A 23,389-nucleotide genomic window follows, 5' to 3' on the forward strand; every position below is an offset into this window, starting at 1 on the left:
AGAAATCCTTGGGCTATTATCATTAGGTGCTTTTCTGAGAGTGAGAAGTCTGGTAGTCAAAGTTAAGAAGTCTCAGAAAAGCCACATACAAAACAAAAAAAAAATTAATTAAAAGCATTTGAACAACAAATGTTTTCAAAGAAAATCATCATCACTGGGATACTGGGTCAAATTTCAAGCTGGCTTCAGTGTAGGCCTTCTGATTTCTGCCAGATATGGATCTGGCTCATGTAGCTCTTGTAAAAATGAACGACAAGGCTTGGGCTTCTCAGTAAAGTAATTCATTAATCAATACATGCTTATCATACATATAATTTCTGAAAATGAGAATAATTTTGTCCTTGCATAAAGCCCTCTAGAATCAGTGGGAAAATTTGCATGGACTTCATTGAGTTATGGATCACATCCTGTATATATCTACATTTTTAAATCTTTTCCTGTGCTTCCTCTTTCAATGGAAATTAATAGCTTCTTGAATTGAAATGACCAGTTTCCAATTTAGTTTTGCATAAGCAGAGTCCAGTGGGATTAAATATGAATGCTGTCTTGCTTATTCATTAATCATAAAAATATGGTATTCAGTTAGTTATGTAAGTGATTATTTTGGCACGGAAATGTCTGCTACTTTTATGGTTGTGCCTAAGGATCATCTCAAGTGCAGCAGAGAACTTAGAAACCGATTCACCTTGATATATTCACCTTATAAAGAACACACAAAGATTCATAAATGCTCTGGAGCCAATACTGATTTTGTAGATGTTAGTGTAATGAGAGGTCAACATGTCCAAGCATCTGCATTCAATTGTATAGTTACAGGGAGAAGCAGCAAAAGTTCATGTGAGACCTCTTTTAAATCCTCCTGGCCACATATGACCTATGTAAAATATTTTATTCTGAGAACATTTAAAATTGTAAACGTTGCAGATCCTGTTCGTTTAAAGTCTGAGCAGTCAGATGAACAAGGTTGAACTGGCCCCAAACAATGCTAAATTCTTCGCTCCCATTCAGCTTTTGGGTCAAGGAAAAGGGACAAGAACAAGACGTGATGTGCCATTGGAAAGTAGTAAGCAGCAAGGAGCAAATCAACATCAGATGCAAGTCAGAGGTTTGTTGAAACAGGTTCAGTACTTGGTTTCTTTTCCTGCAGGGTTGTTGGAAGCTGAAATTCTTCACTGGACAGGGTAATTCAATACACTTGGCGTATAAGAAGTTGCCTCACTGGCACAGACATCTTCTATCTAAAAATGAAGTAAATGCTAGTTCCACCTTTGTCTCCTTCCAGTGTCCTTGCGTCACTGGCACCCCATTGTCTTTTCCAAGTACAAAGAATAATCTCAGGCTTGATTCACTGTGCTTCCATTTATTGAGGCCAGAGCACAGCCATGTCCTTGCTCCTTGTAAAAATAAACTTCATGAATTCTCTCTTTTCTGGTCATTATTGCTATTTTAGAGAAGGAAATGTGTTAGCTTCGGAATTTTATTTTCAAGAAAAGATGTAGGCAGATGACAAAAGTTTCATGATATTGGTCCCACTGAAGTCTCCTTCTCTGAGAAAGCCATAGCTGAAAAGTAGTTTCATGAGAAATTGGTCCAGTCTCGATTTTTTATTTCTTTTTTACATGGTGGAACCCAGAGCCTGATTGTAAGAAAATATTAAAATTTCTTCAGCCCTTTTGCAAGTATAATGGGTATCTGTGATGGCAAAAGTACTCTAAACATTTTTCACTAATACAAATATTTTGAACTGAAGAGATTAATAATCAGTTTCTTGTGTCTTTTCTCTTAGCTGCTGTTTGGTTCAGTAGCTAAAAAACACAGGCCAACCTGGTGCATCTCTTGTACAACTCACAGCCAAACAGCAGTGCCAGAAGGAGAGAGGGCTGCACATAACATGTGGAGAAACAGGAGAATGGAAAGATGGAAGGAATCAAGTATAAGGTCTCATGATTTCTTAATCACTATGTCCACATCTTGTTCCATAATGCATACAAGATTTCAGCCACCCAATCTACTGAAATCCCTCTCACAACATGTCAGCTTTTAACTAAACATCCCACTCTCATCCTTGATGGGTTATCCATCCCCATTGACATTGTGCTGTCTTCTGCATTATCCTGGGGTTTTTTATGCTCATGTTATTTGTGAGTCTTAACATACTATTGCCTTTCTGTTAGTCATGCCGATCACTCAACACATGGAGATTTCTGGGTTTCCCAGCTGTTTGCCTCTCTCATCTTTACTGTACTACCGAATGCATTTGCCAATGTCCTGTCAGCCAGTCATCTTGACCATCAAACCATCGTAACTCAGTGTAGTATCTGAAGGATACTGCTGGAAGGAGAAAGGCAGTTTCAGTGCTTCAGAGTATCTAGGTAGCCCTAATGACTAAAATTAATCATCCCAAAAGGGATTCAGTCAGCATTACCAGCACAGCACCATGTTTCCCCACTGCAAGAGGAAGATTTTTATAGGCTGCTCTCTTCCCTTCCTCCAACTCAGTGCTTATAAGAGAGCAAGCCTCCAAAGCTGGTCTACGAAAAAGGAGCTCTTGCTCAGTCAGAGCAGGCAGTGGTAGTGTATCTCATGCCTCAGCACTGTTTCTATGCTGTCTCAATATGGGTATCTCAAGATCCCATTATATCTCAGAAGGAATATCAGGCTCTTCAGAGATATCTCTGCAAAACTGTCTGCAGGTCTGGACTGGGGATGGACCAGCGAAAAACGGGTTCCTTGCAGTCCACATGGTGTCCCAAGCGTTTTTTTTTGTTTGTTTGTTTGTTTGTTTTTTTCTTGTACCGGGACATCCTGAGATGCTGCAAGCCACGCTCCAATATTCAGGACCCTCTTCCACATGGAAACCCCACGGCCAAACTGGGAGCCTGAGCTCACCCTCTGTCCCCACGTCTCATGGGCATGCTCTCCACAGCAAGGGTTGCGCAGTAACTCCTGAGTGGGTCGTTCAGCGCTGCTCCCTCTGCTCGGGGCTCCTCGCTCGGCACCCACACACCCCTCCTACGTCGAGGGGTGTCGGTTCCCAGGGCTCCGCCGCCGGGCTGGCCCGGCCGAGGTGCCGCCGTCGGGAGACCCCGGCCCCCCCGCGCAGGGCGGGGAGGGCAGCGCCAGGGGGAGTGGCCCTGCCGGGCCGGCCTCATAAATAGCCCTCAGGACGGCGGCGGCGGGAAGAGTCGTCGGAGCTGCCTCTGTCGTTCCGCGCCGGCCGCGGCCAGAGGCGAGTCAGGACCGCGGACAGCGCCCCCCCCGCGCCGCCCCGCGCCCACCATGACGGCGGAGACCCATCTGCAGGGCGTGGAGATCTCGGCAGCCCAGTTCTTCGAGATCTGGCACCACTACGACTCCGACGGTGACTCCTTTCCCTCGGGGGCGCGGGGGGCGAGGGGGGCGAGCCCGCGGGAGGCCGGGGGGACAGCAGCGCTGCCCGCCCGAAGGCGGCCCGGGCCCCCCGCAGCCCCGGCGCCATCGGGAGCGGGGCCGGGGCCGGGAGAGGGGCGCGGGAGCCGCTCTCCGCCGGCAGGGAGCAGCCGGGTCGGAGACGCCCCTGCCGGCGCTGGAGAACGGAGAGAGTTTGGAGGGAGCGGTGCCGGCAGCCTTAGTAACTCTTTCTGTTGTTCATTCAGGCAATGGGTTCATGGACGGGAAGGAGCTACAAAACTTCATCCAGGAGCTGCAGCAGGCACGGAAGAAGGCAGGCTTGGTAGGTTAATGTTTCGTGCCACTTTTCCGTCTTCTTCGGGAAAGAAGAGTTTTTCTTGAGCAGACTCCGGTGTCCCGGTTCCTCCTGTTCTCTCTTGCCATCCCGCGGTTCATGCACCTGCCGCAGCGGGCAAAGGGAAATAGCTTGGTTAGAAAGGAGCAAGTTGCAAATCTGATAAATCGTCAGCTTTGGAAAGGTAAAACCAGGGTCCACCTCACTGATGAGCGGCTCCCGCTCGTACCTTGCAAGGCTACAAGCTGATACTCCTGGCAGTGCTTAAAAAGAAAAGTCAGGAAATGTACGGATGCTGTCTTTTTGTCTTGGATGGGACCTTATCCCATTGCAATTAATCTTACCTGATCCAGATATGTACTCATTAAAACTGACAGGGAGAGTGGGAGACACATACACACACACACACACACACACAAAAAAAAAAAAAAAAAAAGACTAAGAAAAAAGAGGAAAATACTCCTGGCAGTGCTTAAAAAGAAAAGTCAGGAAATGTACGGATGCTGTCTTTTTGTCTTGGATGGGACCTTATCCCATTGCAATTAATCTTATCTGATCCAGATATGTACTCATTAAAACTGGCGGGGAGAGTGGGAGACACACGCACACACCAAAAAAAAAAAAAAAAAAAAAAAAAAAAAAAAAGGACTAGGAAAACGAGGAAGAGAAAAAACGCATCACCCCATCACTTCAGGATAGTTTGACTCTCAATTTCACACGTAATGGGCAGCAAGGGCTGAAATGCGTTTCTGCCCCTTGGTGGTCACTAAATAGATCTGCAGATGACTCCTAAACACTTACTGCTCTTCACCAGGAGTGTGAGTACCAAATCCCGGCTGTTTAAATGGCTCAGAGAGACAGCGAAGGTTTTGACAGTGTTGTCAAAACATGTCTGTGTACGAGTTATTGAAACATTAATTATTAATTTCCTCCAAATTATATCCATGCAAGGGGAGAAGAGAAAAGGGAGAAAGATAAAAATAAATTAAAGATTCTATGTAAAAATACAGCCACTCTTACCATCAAAGCCCAATATATAACTTAATGGAACCAGTCTAAATGAATCTGTGCTAAAAGAATTCTGAAAAAACAGGAAAAAAATTTAAGTGGATGATGTGTGCATGGAGAAAATAGATTAATACTTCCTAATAAGAATGCCTCCAAATTGAGAAATAGCTTTTCAATAATTAACTTTGCTTTGAAAGTTCCTAAATATTTTAGACCTAAATGCAGAAAAAATAGTTAATATGAAACTTAATTGTTTTTGTGGAAAATCGTATAATTTAAATTGTATCAGTACAAACTTTAAACTTATGATAATCTGTCTCTCAGCAATGCCTTTTATGTTACTGTAGTCTAGGTAGCAGTTAATTCTTGTAAGAGATGTTGGTGTAGGCTCTCATTTTCCTGAGTAAGTTCAAACTAAAATTAAAAATAAAATAAAGCAAAATTGAAGTTAAAAAACTCAAAACAAAACAGAAAATTGGGAAATCGATGTGGGTTTTTTTTGAAGGAAAAAGTCTATTTTTTTCACAGAAAAGATTAATCAACTTCAATACATTTCAAGTATTGCAACAGAACAAATCTCTCTTTTATGCTAAAGTGCAGGAAACTTAAGTATGCTCAGTTGAAAGAAGATATTAAAGCCTCTTTATATTTAGTATGAATGACACTGTTAGTAGAAATGTTAATATATTATTGAGTAGTTAAAAATTGATTAGAAGCTCAAGGTAAAAAATATTTATAATTTTAAGGTCAGAATATTTTCTCTCTTGAAGCAAGTGTGCATCTCTAAAAAACATAGCCTACTCAAAGCAACACAGAAACCCTTGCAGGACTATTCTTATCTGTCAGAAATGTTATAATGTATGCGGGGTTTTTTTAAATAACTCCTGCCGGTATCTGACACTGTACTCTAAAAATGCTCAGATATTTAAGTTTTTCTGTCCCGTTTCTCTGATTGAAACCTAGCTTTGGAGTGTTCTGCTGAAAAGAATGATCTACAGTAGCAAAACCAAATTCAGCACCTGGTCTGTGGGCTCTGGAGTATGGCTATTTGTCATCTTAGGTTTCAAATCTAACCTGATTCTTGCATTTGAAGGCTCATTTGCTAAACAAGCACCTCATTAGTTCATTTCTTGTCTCACGGGATACTAATTCAGTATCTTTGAATATCTATTCTTTTGCCAGGAGGGACACATTGAGAAACTAGTGTAGGTTATATGTAATTTCCCTGTCTGTCCTTCTTTTAACACTCCAAAGCTTCTTTGTCATCATTAACTTCTGCATTTCAGGTCGCTCTTCTGCTCACTATTTTTGAAATATTCAATTATGCATTCTCCATAGCTGGATTTTACATCAGTCATGCCATATGCATTAAAGAATCACATTGATGCTGTCATTGAATAGGATGGTTTAATATTTCCCAATATTCTTCCCAACTACAGAACTGTTCTAATTATGTTCTGATGCTAATCCTTGCATTAATCCACTCAGTAAGCCTGTACTTTCACAGCTGCTTTTTCTCAGACAGAGAGGTAGCATGCATCTTGATTCAGGCTAGCCCCCCTGGAAGGGGGGAATGTCTACTCAGAAGGTTTAGTCCTTGAGCTTTGGAAACATTAGGCTCTTTTGTTTCATACATGATGGTATTTAGTTTTTGTTTAGGTTTAGTGTTTGAGCTTAGGAAACATTAGGCTCTTTTGTTTCATACATTCTGGTAGATACTGGTTGACCTGGTATAACTTCAGCCATGCTAAAAGAACTCTTTTTTAAAGATAAAAGCTACAAAAGTGTATGAACATAGTTTCTGTTTATTGTGACCCACATTTATGGATGGTAGATACTGGTTGACCTGGTATAAATTCAGCCATGCTAAAAAGAACTCTTTTTTAAAGATAAAAGCTGCAAAAGTGTATAAACATAGTTTCTGTTTATTGTGACCCACATTTATGCAATACATTCTCTGTTTGGGAGTGCCAATTGCCAAAAGAAACCCTGGGGTATAAGTGACCAGTGCAGAGGTTGATAAAGTGCCAATAGTTGGGTCTTGTCTGAGCTATTCCACATCCATTTCTCACTTTCCCTGCCTGTATAGATAACGACAACATTTCTCCACAGAAGTATGTTATTTATGAATACAATTATGTGAGTGTTTCTGTAGTGCCAATTATCCTTACATTGTCAAATCATATCAGAAAAAACTAATTTTTTCCACTTGTTGGAAAAATATATTTTCTGAGGTGTCTGACTAAGGCATGAAGGGCTAGTTTCTTCATTTCAAAAATTGAGAACTGCATCTCTATCAGGTTTAGGACTAGACTTGGTTAAATTTAGGCAATTTTTTGATAAAAAATATTTATTTGAAAAACATAACACAAATACCTCTTCAAGCAACTGAGTATCAGAAAAAGCCAATTTTTTCCACTTGTTGGAAAATATCTTTTCTGAGGTGTCTGACTAAGGCATGAAGGGCTAGTTTCTTCATTTCGAAAGTTGAGCACTGCATCTCTATCAGGTTTAGAACTAGACTTGGTTAAATTTAGGCAATTTTTTGATAAAAAAAATTTATTTGAATAACATAACTCAAATAACTCTTCAAGCAACTCATGAGCAGGTTAAGTGAACACCAAAAAACTCATCATAATTTCTGAATAATGAACTAGAGGATGAGTTTCCTGGTTTGTTTAACCTGTAATCAGCTGTACCTCCTTTTATGGCTGGACATTGTCCGGCACTGCAGAGCTGTTATTAGAAAGATTAGTAAAATTTTAACCAGGACTAATTAAAATCCAAGTGTCTAATTCTCCATTCTACCTGCTAAGCAAACTTGTCCCCACTTTGGGATCATTAGATGAAAGGTGACTTTGAAGTCCATTGTATTAATAACCACATCTCTAATTAAAGCCACGGCAAATTACTAACTTGCTATGGATGACTTTGACAGAAATAGGATACTAGGCCGTGACTGTATCAGCCACAAGGAACTGACATTTTAGTTAGCTTTGGCAGGTGAAATTTGGGACAAGCTGCAACAGACTTTGTACAGCTGAGAGTCCCCGTGTCTCCAGTGAGAAAATCATTTAGGTCCTATACAATCAGATCTATTATAACAACTAAACCTTTAATTTCCAAAGTCTGATGTAACTTCATCTATAACTGTAGAATTATCCATTGTTTCAATGTAACTGTAATCCTATTCTTGCTGAATGGTTTCACTAGCTTCCACCTCTAAGAAATACAATGAAAATAAAAAGTTCAATCAGTATTGAAAGTTGATGACCTCTCATATCAAAGAAAGACAGGTCAAGTTGAAGTGTGAAATCAAATATATAGATATTTATCCCAGACTGGCACTTCTTGCCATAGCCTAGAATGAGAAGAACCTATTATGACTAAACTACCACAGAAATATGAATAATTTGTTTCACTCGCAGCCACAATTGATTTTTGAAAGTGCATCTTTTAACAATACTTAGCATTGATCAAGTACCTTTGTCAGCTTCTCCTTGTACAGCTGCTCAACAATTGTATAACTTAGACAACTTGATAGGAAGGGGGAACCATTGTGTTTTCTCTGAATTTCATTCTTCAGCACTGCAATTCAAAAAGGAGAGTTTGTGGCGTTATAGGGTTACAGTTTGAGAAGTCACTTCTCTGAGCTTAAATCAACAACTCATTTATGCCACTCCGAGTGCAGTGACACTGCGTTTTATTAATTAAAACATACTGTATTTTTTTTTCCTGATAATAAGAAACTTGACCCAGAGAGCTAATTAAGAAACAGCTGGAAACAAGCCAGGCCTGCAAAATTTCTACAGTGACCAGCTTTGGGTCAGTATCTAATTTTAAAACTGAGGACTGTATAGAATCTGTAGAAGTCAATAGAAAGTATCACTGCTGATAGAATAGATCATTTCAAGATATCTTTTTTCCTCTGTTGTATGAATTTTATATACTTGTTTAAAGGCATATGTAATTATGACTAAACTACCACAGAAATATGAATAATTTGTTTCACTCGCAGCCACAATTGATTTTTGAAAGTGCATCTTTTAACAATACTTAGCATTGATCAAGTACCTTTGCAACTAGAAAGAAGTGGAATTTATTTGGTACAACAACTCTTTTTGTTTTGGACTAACAAACACTAATTTATTATTGAAGAATTTTATTTAAATTAGTCTTTTTTAATATCTGTGGAGCCAGCACTGATGCAAGAAGAATGTGTGACCAGTGCCTAAAAAAGACTGTGCTTCTTCACTTAGTAATGATAACTGGAAGTTTTACCTTTCAAATTCTATTTCTGATTCTTATATTGACTTAATGAGGGAAGATGAGCAAATCCAATAGGGTCTGATATGGCTCACCACCCCCAGTGAAGGGCCAAGCATGTTCAGCATTCACGGAAGCAACTGAATAGTGATAGTATGTAGTTCAGTGACTGAAGGGACTTTCTCCCTTAATATAGCAGTTTCCAAACCCAATAGCTGTATTTTGTTTCCCTTACATCAGCATGAGGCTTGATTTGGAAAGTGCTGATGGGACTCATGAAATAACTGTGTCGTACGTGCAGAGCAGTATGATATTAAAGTTGGTATTTGGACTTGACTCTCCTTCCTTATATTAAAAAAAAAATCCAGTAATTCCAGATTGTTCCCATATACATAGAACATCAAATCATTTTTCTGAAAACTGTGTGAACGCTGTTCAAGAAAACTTACGTAAAGCCATTCAGATTCCCAGCCCTCAAAATGGACACCCAGCATTTGACAAAGAATGAATATGCCAGCCAATAATGAGTTTTCAGGAAAGGTCTGTTGACTGAGATAAAGAGGAGGCCAGGGTGGCTTCACAGAGGAAGAAATGGATTTTCAGCTCAGATCAAGTGTTGATTCTCTTTGCAAGCACACTGCAGTTAGTTTGCTGGCTGTTATCCAGTGTCCTCCAGCTAAAGGCAGAGCCTGACCTGCTCACTTTCTTTCCATTGTGTAAGAGACCTTTAATTCACCTTTTGTACTCATTGAGACCAATGCTTTTACTAAAATGTGGCTGTGGAACCCAAGATTTCAAAACTCAGAGCTGCAGCAATTTCACATTCGAATTATTTTAAAATTACTGCTGCCAAAAAATCGACTACTTATTAGCCTAAAATGTTCTTTGTACTCCCATGCTCTATTATGGGATTTTAAAAAGCAAATTCACTCTATCAGGTGAAAGGAATTTTAAGTAGCATTAAATATCAAGGGAATTTACTTAGAGAACAATGTCTAGAAAATAGTTCTGATATTGTTTGAGGTACTGAGAGTATTTTTCTGCTAGGTAGCCTGTAAAGACACACCTCAGCCTGCAGTTGACCAGAGAGAAGTCAAACCAGTCTCAGGCTTTGTAGCTGTCCTCTATTACTTGCGATCCAGAGATAACCAACCTTCTCCATAAAAGCAGCAAAGCTCAAGGCTCACTAAACTCCTATTACTGCCATACACAGACTTGCAGTGGTCTGCACTCTTACTCAAATATGCTCACAAAGTCCCACTATGTTTATCCCCACAAAGAAGTCATCACTTAAAATAGCTCCAGGTTTCCATCTTTCTTCTTGGCAGTGGTATAAAACTGGGACTGGGAAGTTGAACCAGTTTCCACACAATCTACTCATCCCTTTAATACTGCGGAGTTTTCCACAAAAAGCAATTTAATGCTTTCCCCCGAGACTTACAAAGGGTAAGAGGTATAGCTTAAAATAAGGTAATTTTCTTTCAGAGGTAATGCCTCAATTACAGTTTTATACTGCTAATAAGCTGTCAGTGATCCTTTGGACAGTTACTATTTTATGGTGCCCTTGCAAAATTCACAGGAATTGGCTATGTCATTGAATGACATCTTATTTATATTTTCCACACAAGCAAATCCTTTCCCATTGTTATAACCAGTCACTTCATCCAACCTATAATTTTTTTTCTGAATAGTTCTTCCATTCAACATTTGCTGATAAATAGGAGCATACTCTAAAAATCAAAGCTTTTCTGTCATGAGAGAAATAAAGACATTTTTTCATAAATCAGGACTGAGTTAGACTGAGGGAAGATGAGCAAATCCAACAGGGTCTGGTATGGCTCACCACCCCCAGTGAAGGGCCAAGCATGTTCAGCATTCACGGAAGCAACTGAATAGTGATAGTATGTAGTTCAGTGACTGAAGGGACTTTCTCCCTTAATATAGCAGTTTCCAAACCCAATAGCTGTATTTTGTTTCCCTTACATCAGCATGAGGTTTGATTTGGAAACTGCTGATGGGACTCATGAAATAAATGTGTTGTACGTGCAGAGCAGTATGATATTAAAGTTGGTATTTGGACTTGACTCTCCTTCCTTATATTAAAAAAAAAATCCAGTAATTCCAGATTGTTCCCATATACATAGAACATCAAATCATTTTTCTGAAAACTGTGTGAACGCTGTTCAAGAAAACTTACGTAAAGCCATTCAGATTCCCAGCCCTCAAAATGGACACCCAGCATTTGACAAAGAATGAATATGCCAGCCAATAATGAGTTTTCAGGAAAGGTCTGTTGACTGAGATAAAGAGGAGGCCAGGGTGGCTTCACAGAGGAAGAAATGGATTTTCAGCTCAGATCAAGTGTTGATTCTCTTTGCAAGCACACTGCAGTTAGTTTGCTGGCTGTTATCCAGTGTCCTCCAGCTAAAGGCAGAGCCTGACCTGCTCACTTTCTTTCCATTGTGTAAGAGACCTTTAATTCACCTTTTGTACTCATTGAGACCAATGCTTTTACTAAAATGTGGCTGTGGAACCCAAGATTTCAAAACTCAGAGCTGCAGCAATTTCACATTCGAATTATTTTAAAATTACTGCTGCCAAAAAATCGACTACTTATTAGCCTAAAATGTTCTTTGTACTCCCATGCTCTATTATGGGATTTTAAAAAGCAAATTCACTCTATCAGGTGAAAGGAATTTTAAGTAGCATTAAATATCAAGGGAATTTACTTAGAGAACAATGTCTAGAAAATAGTTCTGATATTGTTTGAGGTACTGAGAGTATTTTTCTGCTAGGTAGCCTGTAAAGACACACCTCAGCCTGCAGTTGACCAGAGAGAAGTCAAACCAGTCTCAGGCTTTGTAACTGTCCTCTATTACTTGCGATCCAGAGATAACCAACCTTCTCCATAAAAGCAGCAAAGCTCAAGGCTCACTAAACTCCTATTACTGCCATACACAGACTTGCAGTGGTCTGCACTCTTACTCAAATATGCTCACAAAGTCCCACTATGTTTATCCCCACAAAGAAGTCATCACTTAAAATAGCTCCAGGTTTCCATCTTTCTTCTTGGCAGTGGTATAAAACTGGGACTGGGAAGTTGAACCAGTTTCCACACAATCTACTCATCCCTTTAATACTGCAGAGTTTTCCACAAAAAGCAATTTAATGCCTTCCCCTGAGACTTACAAAAGGTGAGAGGTATAGCTTAAAATAAGGTAATTTTCTTTCAGAGGTAATGCCTCAATTACAGTTTTATACTGCTAATAAGCTGTCAGTGATCCTTTGGACAGTTACTATTTTATGGTGCCCTTGCAAAATTCACAGGAATTGGCTATGTCATTGAACGACATCTTATTTATATTTTCCCCACAAGCAAATCCTTTTCCATTGTTATAGTCAGTCACTTCACATCCAACTTATAATTTTTATTCTGAAGAGTTCTTCCATTCAACATTTGCTGATAAATAGGAGCATACTCTAAAAATCAAAGCTTTTCTGTCATGAGAGAAATAAAAACATTTTTTCATAAATCAGGACTGAGTTAGACGCATTTAGCTATTGTGTACACATAAATATATACTCACCCATACGTGTATATTCTGTTTCTAATGGAGTAGGTTTTGAAAGCTGCTGACAAAAATGCATTTCTTGGGATGATTTTGATTTCATGTTCAGCCACTTAGCAAAAGCACTCAGAAGGCTCTGATGGGACTGACAGCCTGTCATCAGCCGCACCATTTCTGTAAGGAGAGTGCTCTGATGTGTCTTTTCAGCTGTACCAACACTAAAAGAATTTAACTGATTCCTTGCACATACGATTTTAGAGAAACAAGTGATATGTCTCCAAAATTTTGTTGTGTCTGTGAGGTGAGAGATGAAGTTACTTATAGCTCTGCTGGTTCCCAATAAAAAAGCCTCAGCAATTAGGCAATAGCACTGAAATAGGCAGAACAAAAGATTTGAGGGTGTGAAACGAAGACAGAAAAACAAAAATTTGAATTCAAATTTTAAGATGGGACTCCAGAAAGTCTGCAGATGTCATTTTACATAAAAGAATGCAGCTAAGAAATCTCTTTCTCCATTTTCTCCATAGTAAGCACAGCTGGTCTATTCTTCAAGTAAAAAGTTTTTTTTTTTTAATCAAAAATTTCATACATTTTGAGGACAGAAAAAAAATGGGCTTTTGTTAAAAACAAATCATGAATTTACATTAAATTGTACAGCATGCTTTCTATCTTCTACATTTGTCACTTGCCAAAATTGAGTTATAGTAAATGAACATTTTCAATAATCAGTACAATAATGTCTGATTTTAAAAACGCCTTTTGTAGAGAAGAGGCATTGGAAGAACCATCCCTGGTTTTGCAGAGCTAAAAGCCCTCTTGATTTCTTTCTGGTATTTATAGCTCTTTTTGAACATATCTCTGTGACTGACAAATGAGAACTGCCATCCCTTACCCTCCCTATTTTCTGGGGTTTTTTCTCCTGGCGCTGTTAGATGATGCCTGCTGACTGCTATAATTTAAAATAGATTTTTAAAGGTAGGGTTGATTGAGGGCCAGCTGAAGAATGAAGAAATTTTAACTGAATCTCTAATGGTTCATCTCTCTTGTGCTGTGACATTTGTTTGCCTCAGAGAAAGAGGTCATTTTAATACTGAAAATAAGACAATAATGTCCAGTTTTATTTTTAGATCAGTGTTTCTTGGCAAGCCCAGACATTTTAAGCATTTGCTATGGGAGGAGTACACCCACTTACAACTTTGTAGGTGAAATTTAAGCTGGAAGTCAAGAAAACTTTCTAACAATAGTAATGGCAGTAGAATATGTTGTCTAAGGGGGAGGCAGACTCTTCATCACTGCCTGTATTTAGGAAAGGTTTGGCAATAGCTCAGATCAGAGGCTAATTCAGGAAGTTTAGATAGATAGAATCTTTCTTGAGACATGGACTGAATAGCTTTGGGAGTGTTAGTCATAGCTGTTGTATTGTCATGGTTGCATTCAGGTCCAGGAATACAAGTATACAAGTATATTTGCTTACAAGCTCTCTCATTTACTGTCTTGAAATGTGGCCAAAAATTCTGCAAGGATAATGACACTCCAGCTGATGACAGGAATTAAGTCCTTCATCAGGTCTTGTAATGCCCTTGCTTTGCAATTTGGTATCTTCCTTTTTTTGAATGTCACAGATCTAGTAAAGAAATTTAAAACATGGAATGGGTGAAAACCATCTTATCTTTTAAAGTAAAAATGGCTGGTGTTTCAAGTCATGTGATATCAAATTCTCATTCAAAAATGCAATGAAATTGGCTGCACACATGTAAAATACAAAGTAGGAAGAAGCAATGTTCACTTCTAGCATCAGGTAATGCCATAGGCAAGGACAAAACTCAATTAATCATTGATCCTTTCTGTAAAATTGTTCAGATGCTGCAGGAAGTGATTAGTCATACAAGTTTTCAAGAAGACCCAAGGTTAATTAGTTTAGTTTACTGATAGTGCACATTAAGAAGCAGTATACTCGAAAGCCAAACTTTTTTCCAAATTCACAATACAACAAATGGCATACAATGCAGTAAGTTTTGTTAGTTACTTTTTTCAAATAAAATGCAATATACTTGAACTTACCAAAATAAACATATACTCTTAGCTGTTAAGAACTTTTTTTTTCCCTACTTGTTTGGAACTTCAGTAGTAAATACTAAAGTGGAAGTAAAATAATATTTCCCATTACTTTAATCTGAAGTTAGCAAAGTCAGTTAGCAAACATTTTATACTGTAGATAAAAATTCACCTATTACTCTATTTATTTTAACAGAGCTTCTTGAAAGATTTGTTACAGAAAGCAAATAAGCAGATTGAAGACTCAAAGCTAACGGAATACACAGAAATAATGGTAAGTTTATTTAAAGCTGTAGTGGGTTAATGGGAAGTTACTCAGTAACTGCCCATAATGGGTTAATGGGCAGTACTGCTCAAAAAAAGGAAAGTCCAGGAATTTTTAACCATAATATTAATATAATATTATGCCATGCCATTGTATTTTTCCTGTTTTGCTTCCTTGTGCTGCTAGCTGTAAAACCAAAGTACTCACATTTCATAGGAGCAAAATTGTTCTTGACATAATTATATTGTTTAGATCAAATTAATTTGGAGTTACTTTCTATATTTTGCTTTCTTTCAGTGCGTGTCTGTCTCTTGTCTTAAAAGATATCACTGCATAGGGGCTTCCTTAGATTTACAAATACCTCACACTTTCTTTCTCCCCTTGCTTCAAGGAAGATAATTGATATTTTAGATAATCACTATAGCAAAACTCTTGCTTCCTTGGTCATCCCATCCTTTGAACAATCCATCCATCCCATTGCTATGGCAGTCGATGGTAAGGACCAGTACTGGCTTCTGTATGAGCTTTTCAAGAAAAAAAAGACAGAATTCTCGTCTTCAGGAAACGTATTAATCTACATTTTTTGTTTTACCAGCTTGTTTTTATTCTAAAATACTTGTAACAATCAAAAATGTGCTAGGGAGGTGCACCAGGCCCTCAAACTGGCTTAAGATTGGCTGAACAAAACTTGTGTTTCTCCTGGAAAAAGTCAGCTGGTTCTTTGTACCAGTATAAACCATTTACACAGAAGTGTCACTGTTCATTTACTGCTGAAGATAACATTTTCATTCAGGGAGCTTTTTGACCTCCATCCTAGAGTGTGCTGTAAGTTCTGGCCTCTGCAGAGACACACATTGACAAAGAATTTATTTAAAAGTGAAAAAAATAAGCCCAGCTCTCCAATCATCTCTGCAGAAAACAGAAGGATAATAAAAAACACACAGTCCTGAGCAGCTGCTGGCAGGCAGAGCCAGCCACTAACAATTCATCTCATCAAAATACAAAATAAGTTCACAGCTGCCTCTGCTTACCTCCCTCAAATGCAAATTTGTTTTCCTGGGAAATGCATACAAGGCAGATGCTTTTATACAAAGGAAGGAGGTGTTAAAAGGAACCATGGTGTTGTGTAGAAATAAATGTTCATAGAATTGGTCACTTTTTTCTGGTATCCTTTGTCATTTATTTTGTATTAACAAAGTGAAATTAGGCCTTTTTCATTGCATTACATTAGCTCCCTCTTTAAAAGGATATATGTTAATGTATATATGTCAGTACAGGATGTTACTTTTCCTCTTATCTATAAATTACATCTAAAATTTCTGGGATTGCAGGTGATGGGATGGAGTGTGGGTGGTGGTGCTTTCAATACAATGTTTTGTAGTCTGCTGCTTTTGTGACTCTTTTATTGCACAGTAAGTGCAATGTAATGTTCGAAAGTAGAAGAATGGAACTATACAGACAAATACTGGAAGAGAAAGTCCTATGCAGGAACAATATGTTCATCTATTTCTAACAGCTATTATTAGCTATTTGTGCTTCTCAAGTGGCAGGAACTCATTCTTTCAAGGTCTCAAAGGAAAACAGTTTAATAGTAGAGCTATTGAAAATTATTAAAAATAATAACAACTTATTTTATTATATTAACATCGTTATTATTATAATTTAATTAAGCTTATTTGGAAAGATTTATTTTCCCATTTTCATACCATCAATAAAATAGGATCATCTGCAACATCTGTTCACTCTTTTTTTTAAATATTTCACAGTAAAAAAATATTGTCTTTACTTAAATAGTTAGACCTATTCAATTGAATGAAATGTCTATTGTTTTCTGTCTTCAGAATTGAATGCCTTGGATTCTGTTGTACTTAACCCAACAGATCTTCATCTTTATGAATAGAGAATAATGATTCTATTACCCAATCATGACATGAAGTCAAAAGTAAAGTGTTATCACATCAACACTCCTCTCATTTGTAAATAATAACATGCACATTTGTCATACAGGACATTCATTCAGCAGTGTAGGCAGGCTAAGACCTACCTTACCACAGGTTAATCAGAATTGCTCAGCTGGTTTCTTATCATGATTTAGAATTAATTACTCTAAATTACTTAGTCAGTACTTAAAATAAACGTATTACACAGTAAATGTGACCTGGGGACATCATGTCAGGACAAAGTTAATTGGATTTAAGTTTTCTAAATAAGTGTTTTCCTCATTAGGTTGATTAATTTTGATTGATATATTAAATATATATATTCTTTCAGCTCAGGATGTTTGATGCAAACAATGATGGAAAGTTGGAGCTTACTGAACTGGCCAGGTATGTCATCTGATTCTTTTCACAACAAATATCACATACCAAGTGCTGTAATAGAAACAGTTAAATATTTTGACCTTTGTTTTTTTTCTCTCCAAAGACTGCTCCCTGTACAGGAAAATTTTCTTATTAAATTTCAGGTATGAATATTCACATTATTCAGGTAATCTATTATTATCACACATAACTGGTGTCATTAATGGGTTTGTTTTCCTTTTGGCATTTAGGGTGTCAAAATGTGTGCAAAAGAATTCAATAATGCCTTTGAGATGTATGATCAAGTAAGTCTTTAAAAAATGTTTTTATTCATGGTGTAGTTTATTGGCACTTATTTTCTGAATTTGTGGAGAAGTAGCCATAGCCTCTGGAACTAAAAATAAATTTTTTAACTTATCTTTAATGGTATTTTTTAGGATGGCAATGGCTATATAGATGAAAATGAACTTGATGCCCTACTGAAGGATCTCTGTGAAAAGAACAAAAAGGTAATCCTAGAGGACTTCTTTCCCCTTAGAGATTAGATTTAATTTGGATTTTAAGGACGCTTTAATCCACCCTAATAAGATAAATATAGAGCTTCTAAGTAATAATTTCTGAAGTCAAAGCACAACTAAAAATTGTGGTGGAAATAATAGCAGTGTAAATCTTGAACGAGGGGAGTTACAGTGTCAAGAGCTTGCTTGCTTCTGAGACACCAGCTAGCAGCAAGCTAACATACAGCTATCATATAATGGATAACATGCAAATCTATAAAAACAGTTTAGTGTCTTACTGTTGGACAGGCTGGGAATACCTGGGATTTTTTCTCATTTCCTGCCATTGGAAGTAAACTTGTTCATGCTGATAACTAAACAGGATTATAAATCATTATCTGTTCTTTAAATAGGAATTAGACATTACCAACCTTGCAACATACAAGAAAAGCATCATGGCCTTGTCTGATGGAGGAAAGCTGTACCGAGCAGAATTGGCTCTTATTCTCTGTGCTGAGGAAAACTAGAGTTCTTCTGTCATGTCCATTTAACTAGTGATGTACTCTACACAATAACTGTGCACTGTAAGGGAGTAGGCTGTATTTTTAAACTGCGTGTAGAAAATTAGCCAGGATGTGTGGCACATTCCTTTCAGTTTGTTTCTATACTGTTCGTAATGTACAGTTTTTGTAACAATAAGATTGATAAAGAGAATGTCAGTGTTTGGGCCAGTTTGTATATTCAAAAAGAAACTACATATGTCAGGGTTGGTTTTGGTTGGGTTTTTGCTCTCCTAAACATGGCTGGAGAAAAATTAAACCTGCTGACATTGCTGTGGTCATCATATCCTTTGACACTTGCAACATTTCTTGTTAAACTACATAACAAAAAGATCTACACATAAACACGTATCTTTCCCAAAACAAATAAATGTGGGCTTTTTAAATAAGAAACATGAATTCAGATTAAATATGATCTAGGTCTAAAATAGGAAAGAGACATTTGCATGTCTGATTTTAAAAATTTGATAAGGCACTAAGAAATACTTTGAGTTGTTAAACCACCCACTTACAGGTCTTTACTCTCTGCAGTCTTACAATTACTCTTCTCATTGTGAATTCATAGCATATAGACAAAGCATTTATCTGGAATAGATCTCCATGCAGTAGCTGATAAAAGTATAGTGTTCTCAATCTAGCTGTTTTACTGAATTTAAACATAGGCACTTCAGAAATAAATGCCTTTAATCTGTCTTGAAATCCTGGCTAAATGACAGGTAGTATAGTTAACACACAGATTAACATATGATATTGTAAGTGTACCTTTCATGACTATTGCTGTGTCAGAGAATATGACAATCCATTTTCTAAACTATTTTCACATTTTGCAGGTTATAATTATTCTAGTAAATTGCTGTTTTTACATCATATTCTGTGTAATCTATAATTAAATTTAATATCCTAAGGTGATTGGTGTCTAGTTTGTGTATCTCCTGGATTCTTGTATCTGTACCATGTAAAAGACAAAGTGACTATTTTAAAAAAATGTGCCTCCTTGGATGTTACATTGAATTATTAGTATATCTCATTAGCATTAAAAATTGACATTAAATGAAGAAAAAATAGTACAGATTTTATAACAATTTAGTGATTTAGTTTACATGGTGGGCTCTGCTTTTTATTATATTAGAGATGTATTTTTTAAATGGGAACTATACTATGAAGCAGCCCTATCTTCTTGCATCCTTGGGTTTTTTGGCCTGGCTCCCTTTTTACTTTACACCAATTTTATGCCAGGCAACTTCGTGAATGTCCAGGCCACTGCTCCCAGTAAGTACTGGAGAAGGAGTTAATTGGGCTGTCTCTTAATGCCAATAAATCTATGCTGCCTCCATGTACAACTGTTTTGGAAGCAATTCCAGGTTAGCAGATTAGCTATATCCAACTTCTCAGATGCATTTCTGTGTCTTATTTAACATATGGAAGCAAATGCATTTTACTTGAAATGTGTCTCAAACAATGAGGCTCAATCCTTCAAGATTACAGTCAATGAACTCCCACTGAAATGAACCCTTGAATTCCTCAGGTGAACTCAAGCAACTAAATACCATTTCATCTCCCCTTGCTTCAAGGAAGATAATTGATATTTTAGATAATCACTATAGCAAAACTCTTGCTTCCTTGGTCATCCCATCCTTTGAACAATCCATCCATCCCATTGCTATGGCAGTCGATGGTAAGGACCAGTACTGGCTTCTGTATGAGCTTTTCAAGAAAAAAGACAGAATTCTCGTCTTCAGGAAACGTATTAATCTACATTTTTTGTTTTACCAGCTTGTTTTTATTCTAAAATACTTGTAACAATCAAAAATGTGCTAGGGAGGTGCACCAGGCCCTCAAACTGGCTTAAGATTGGCTGAACAAAACTTGTGTTTCTCCTGGAAAAAGTCAGCTGGTTCTTTGTACCAGTATAAACCATTTACACAGAATTGTCACTGTTCATTTACTGCTGAAGATAACATTTTCATTCAGGGAGCTTTTTGACCTCCATCCTAGAGTGTGCTGTAAGTTCTGGCCTCTGCAGAGACACACATTGACAAAGAATTTATTTAAAAGTGAAAAAAATAAGCCCAGCTCTCCAATCATCTCTGCAGAAAACAGAAGGATAATAAAAAACACACAGTCCTGAGCAGCTGCTGGCAGGCAGAGCCAGCCACTAACAACTCATCAAAATACAAAATAAGTTCACAGCTGCCTCTGCTTACCTCCCTCAAATGCAAATTTGTTTTCCTGGGAAATGCATACAAGGCAGATGCTTTTATACAAAGGAAGGAGGTGTTAAAAGGAACCATGGTGTTGTGTAGAAATAAATGTTCATAGAATTGGTCACTTTTTTCTGGTATCCTTTGTCATTTATTTTGTATTAACAAAGTGAAATTAGGCCTTTTTCATTGCATTACGTTAGCTCCCTCTTTAAAAGGATATATGTTAATGTATATATGTCAGTACAGGATGTTACTTTTCCTCTTATCTATAAATTACATCTAAAATTTCTGGGATTGCAGGTGATGGGATGGAGTGTGGGTGGTGGTGCTTTCAATACAATGTTTTGTAGTCTGCTGCTTTTGTGACTCTTTTATTGCACAGTAAGTGCAATGTAATGTTCGAAAGTAGAAGAATGGAACTATACAGACAAATACTGGAAGAGAAAGTCCTATGCAGGAACAATATGTTCATCTACTTCTAACAGCTATTATAAGCTGTTTGTGCTTCTCAAGTGGCAGGAACTCATTCTTTCAAGGTCTCAAAGGAAAACAGTTTAATAGTAGAGCTATTGAAAATTATTAAAAATAATAACAACTTATTTTATTATATTAACATCGTTATTATTATAATTTAATTAAGCTTATTTGGAAAGATTTATTTTCCCATTTTCATACCATCAATAAAATAGGATCATCTGCAACATCTGTTCACTCTTTTTTTAAAAAATATTTCACTTTATTTAAATAGTTAGACCTATTCAATTGAATGAAATGTCTATTGTTTTCTGTCTTCAGAATTGAATGCCTTGGATTCTGCTGCACTTAACCCAACAGTTTTTCATCTTTATGAACAGAGAATAATAATTCTATTACCCAATCATGACATGAAGTCAAAAGTAAAATGTTATCACATCAACACTCCTCTCATTTGTAAATAATAACATGCACATTTGTCATACAGGACATTCATTCAGCAGTGTAGGCAGGCTAAGACCTACCTTACCACAGGTTAATCAGAATTGCTCAGCTGGTTTCTTATCATGATTTAGAATTAATTACTCTAAATTACTTAGTCAGTACTTAAAATAAACGTATTACACAGTAAATGTGACCTGGGGACATCATGTCAGGACAAAGTTAATTGGATTTAAGTTTTCTAAATAAGTGTTTTCCTCATTAGGTTGATTAATTTTGATTGATATATTAAATATATATATTCTTTCAGCTCAGGATGTTTGATGCAAACAATGATGGAAAGCTGGAGCTTACTGAACTGGCCAGGTATGTCTTCTGTTTCTTTTCACAACAAATATCACATACCAAGTGCTGTAATAGAAACAGTTAAATATTTTGACCTTTGTTTTTTTTTCTCTCCAAAGACTGCTCCCTGTACAGGAAAATTTTCTTATTAAATTTCAGGTATGAATATTCACATTATTCAGGTAATCTATTACTATCACACATAACTGGTGTCATTAATGGGTTTGTTTTCCTTTTGGCATTTAGGGTGTCAAAATGTGTGCAAAAGAATTCAATAATGCCTTTGAGATGTATGATCAAGTAAGTCTTTAAAAAATGGTTTTATTAATGGTGTAGTTTATTGGCACTTATTTCAGAATTTGTAGAGAACTAGCCATAACCTCTGGCACTAAAATTAAATTTTTAACTTATCTTTAATGGTATTTTTTAGGATGGCAATGGCTATATAGATGAAAATGAACTTGATGCCCTACTGAAGGATCTCTGTGAAAAGAACAAAAAGGTAATCCTAGAGGACTTCTTTCCCCTTAGAGATTAGATTTAATTTGGATTTTAAGGACGCTTTAATCCACCCTAATAAGATAAATATAGAGCTTCTAAGTAATAATTTCTGAAGTCAAAGCACAACTAAAAATTGTGGTGGAAATAATAGCAGTGTAAATTTTTATTCATGGTGTAGTTTATTGGCACTTATTTTCTGAATTTGTGGAGAAGTAGCCATAGCCTCTGGAACTAAAAATAAATTTTTTAACTTATCTTTAATGGTATTTTTTAGGATGGCAATGGCTATATAGATGAAAATGAACTTGATGCCCTACTGAAGGATCTCTGTGAAAAGAACAAAAAGGTAATCCTAGAGGACTTCTTTCCCCTTAGAGATTAGATTTAATTTGGATTTTAAGGACGCTTTAATCCACCCTAATAAGATAAATATAGAGCTTCTAAGTAATAATTTCTGAAGTCAAAGCACAACTAAAAATTGTGGTGGAAATAATAGCAGTGTAAATCTTGAACGAGGGGAGTTACAGTGTCAAGAGCTTGCTTGCTTCTGAGACACCAGCTAGCAGCAAGCTAACATACAGCTATCATATAATGGATAACATGCAAATCTATAAAAACAGTTTAGTGTCTTACTGTTGGACAGGCTGGGAATACCTGGGATTTTTTCTCATTTCCTGCCATTGGAAGTAAACTTGTTCATGCTGATAACTAAACAGGATTATAAATCATTATCTGTTCTTTAAATAGGAATTAGACATTACCAACCTTGCAACATACAAGAAAAGCATCATGGCCTTGTCTGATGGAGGAAAGCTGTACCGAGCAGAATTGGCTCTTATTCTCTGTGCTGAGGAAAACTAGAGTTCTTCTATCAAGAGCTTGTTTGCTTCTGAGACACCAGAAGCTTGCTTGCTTCTGAGACACTTGTTAGCAGCAAGCTAACATATAGCTATCATATAATGGATAACATGCAAATCTATAAAAACATTTTAGTGTCTTACTGTTGGACAGGCTGGGAATACCTGGGATTTTTTCTCATTTCCTGCCATTGGAAGTAAACTTGTTCATGCTGATAACTAAACAGGATTATAAGGCATTATCTGTTCTTTAAATAGGAATTAGACATTACCAACCTTGCAACATACAAGAAAAGCATCATGGCCTTGTCTGATGGAGGAAA

General features: G+C 37.1%; 1 protein-coding gene across 1 annotated transcript; it reads left to right on the forward strand.

Annotated features, from left to right (window-relative positions):
* Nucleotides 1-3,193: 3,193 nt before the first annotated feature.
* On the forward strand, nt 3,194-23,079 carry CALB1 (calbindin 1). The gene is made up of 14 exons (XM_039714929.1): nt 3,194-3,361; nt 3,636-3,712; nt 9,136-9,151; nt 14,115-14,133; nt 17,164-17,214; nt 17,312-17,351; nt 17,439-17,492; nt 17,625-17,696; nt 18,098-18,181; nt 21,674-21,729; nt 21,828-21,867; nt 21,955-22,008; nt 22,139-22,210; nt 22,957-23,079. The coding sequence occupies exons 1-14, from the start codon at nt 3,280-3,282 to the stop codon at nt 23,068-23,070; spliced, it is 831 nt and encodes a 276-aa protein (XP_039570863.1). The 5' UTR covers nt 3,194-3,279; the 3' UTR covers nt 23,071-23,079.
* The last annotated feature ends 310 nt before the right edge of the window (nt 23,080-23,389 follow it).

The sequence above is a fragment of the Passer montanus genome, unplaced genomic scaffold, assembly GCF_014805655.1.
Source record: "Passer montanus isolate IOZ18808 unplaced genomic scaffold, ASM1480565v1 scaffold313, whole genome shotgun sequence".
Taxonomy (NCBI): domain Eukaryota; kingdom Metazoa; phylum Chordata; class Aves; order Passeriformes; family Passeridae; genus Passer; species Passer montanus.

What these genes read in the sequence shown, in the direction of transcription:
- CALB1 (XM_039714929.1), top strand. Translation starts at nt 3,280, where the DNA reads ATGACGGCGGAGACCCATCTGCAGGGCGTGGAGATCTCGGCAGCCCAG. An exon ending in AGCTGTACCGAGCAGAATTG is followed by an intron (nt 18,182 to 21,673) that starts GCTCTTATTCTC and finishes ATATTCTTTCAG; the next exon opens with CTCAGGATGTTTGATGCAAA. An exon ending in TCTGTGAAAAGAACAAAAAG is followed by an intron (nt 22,211 to 22,956) that starts GTAATCCTAGAG and finishes TTCTTTAAATAG; the next exon opens with GAATTAGACATTACCAACCT.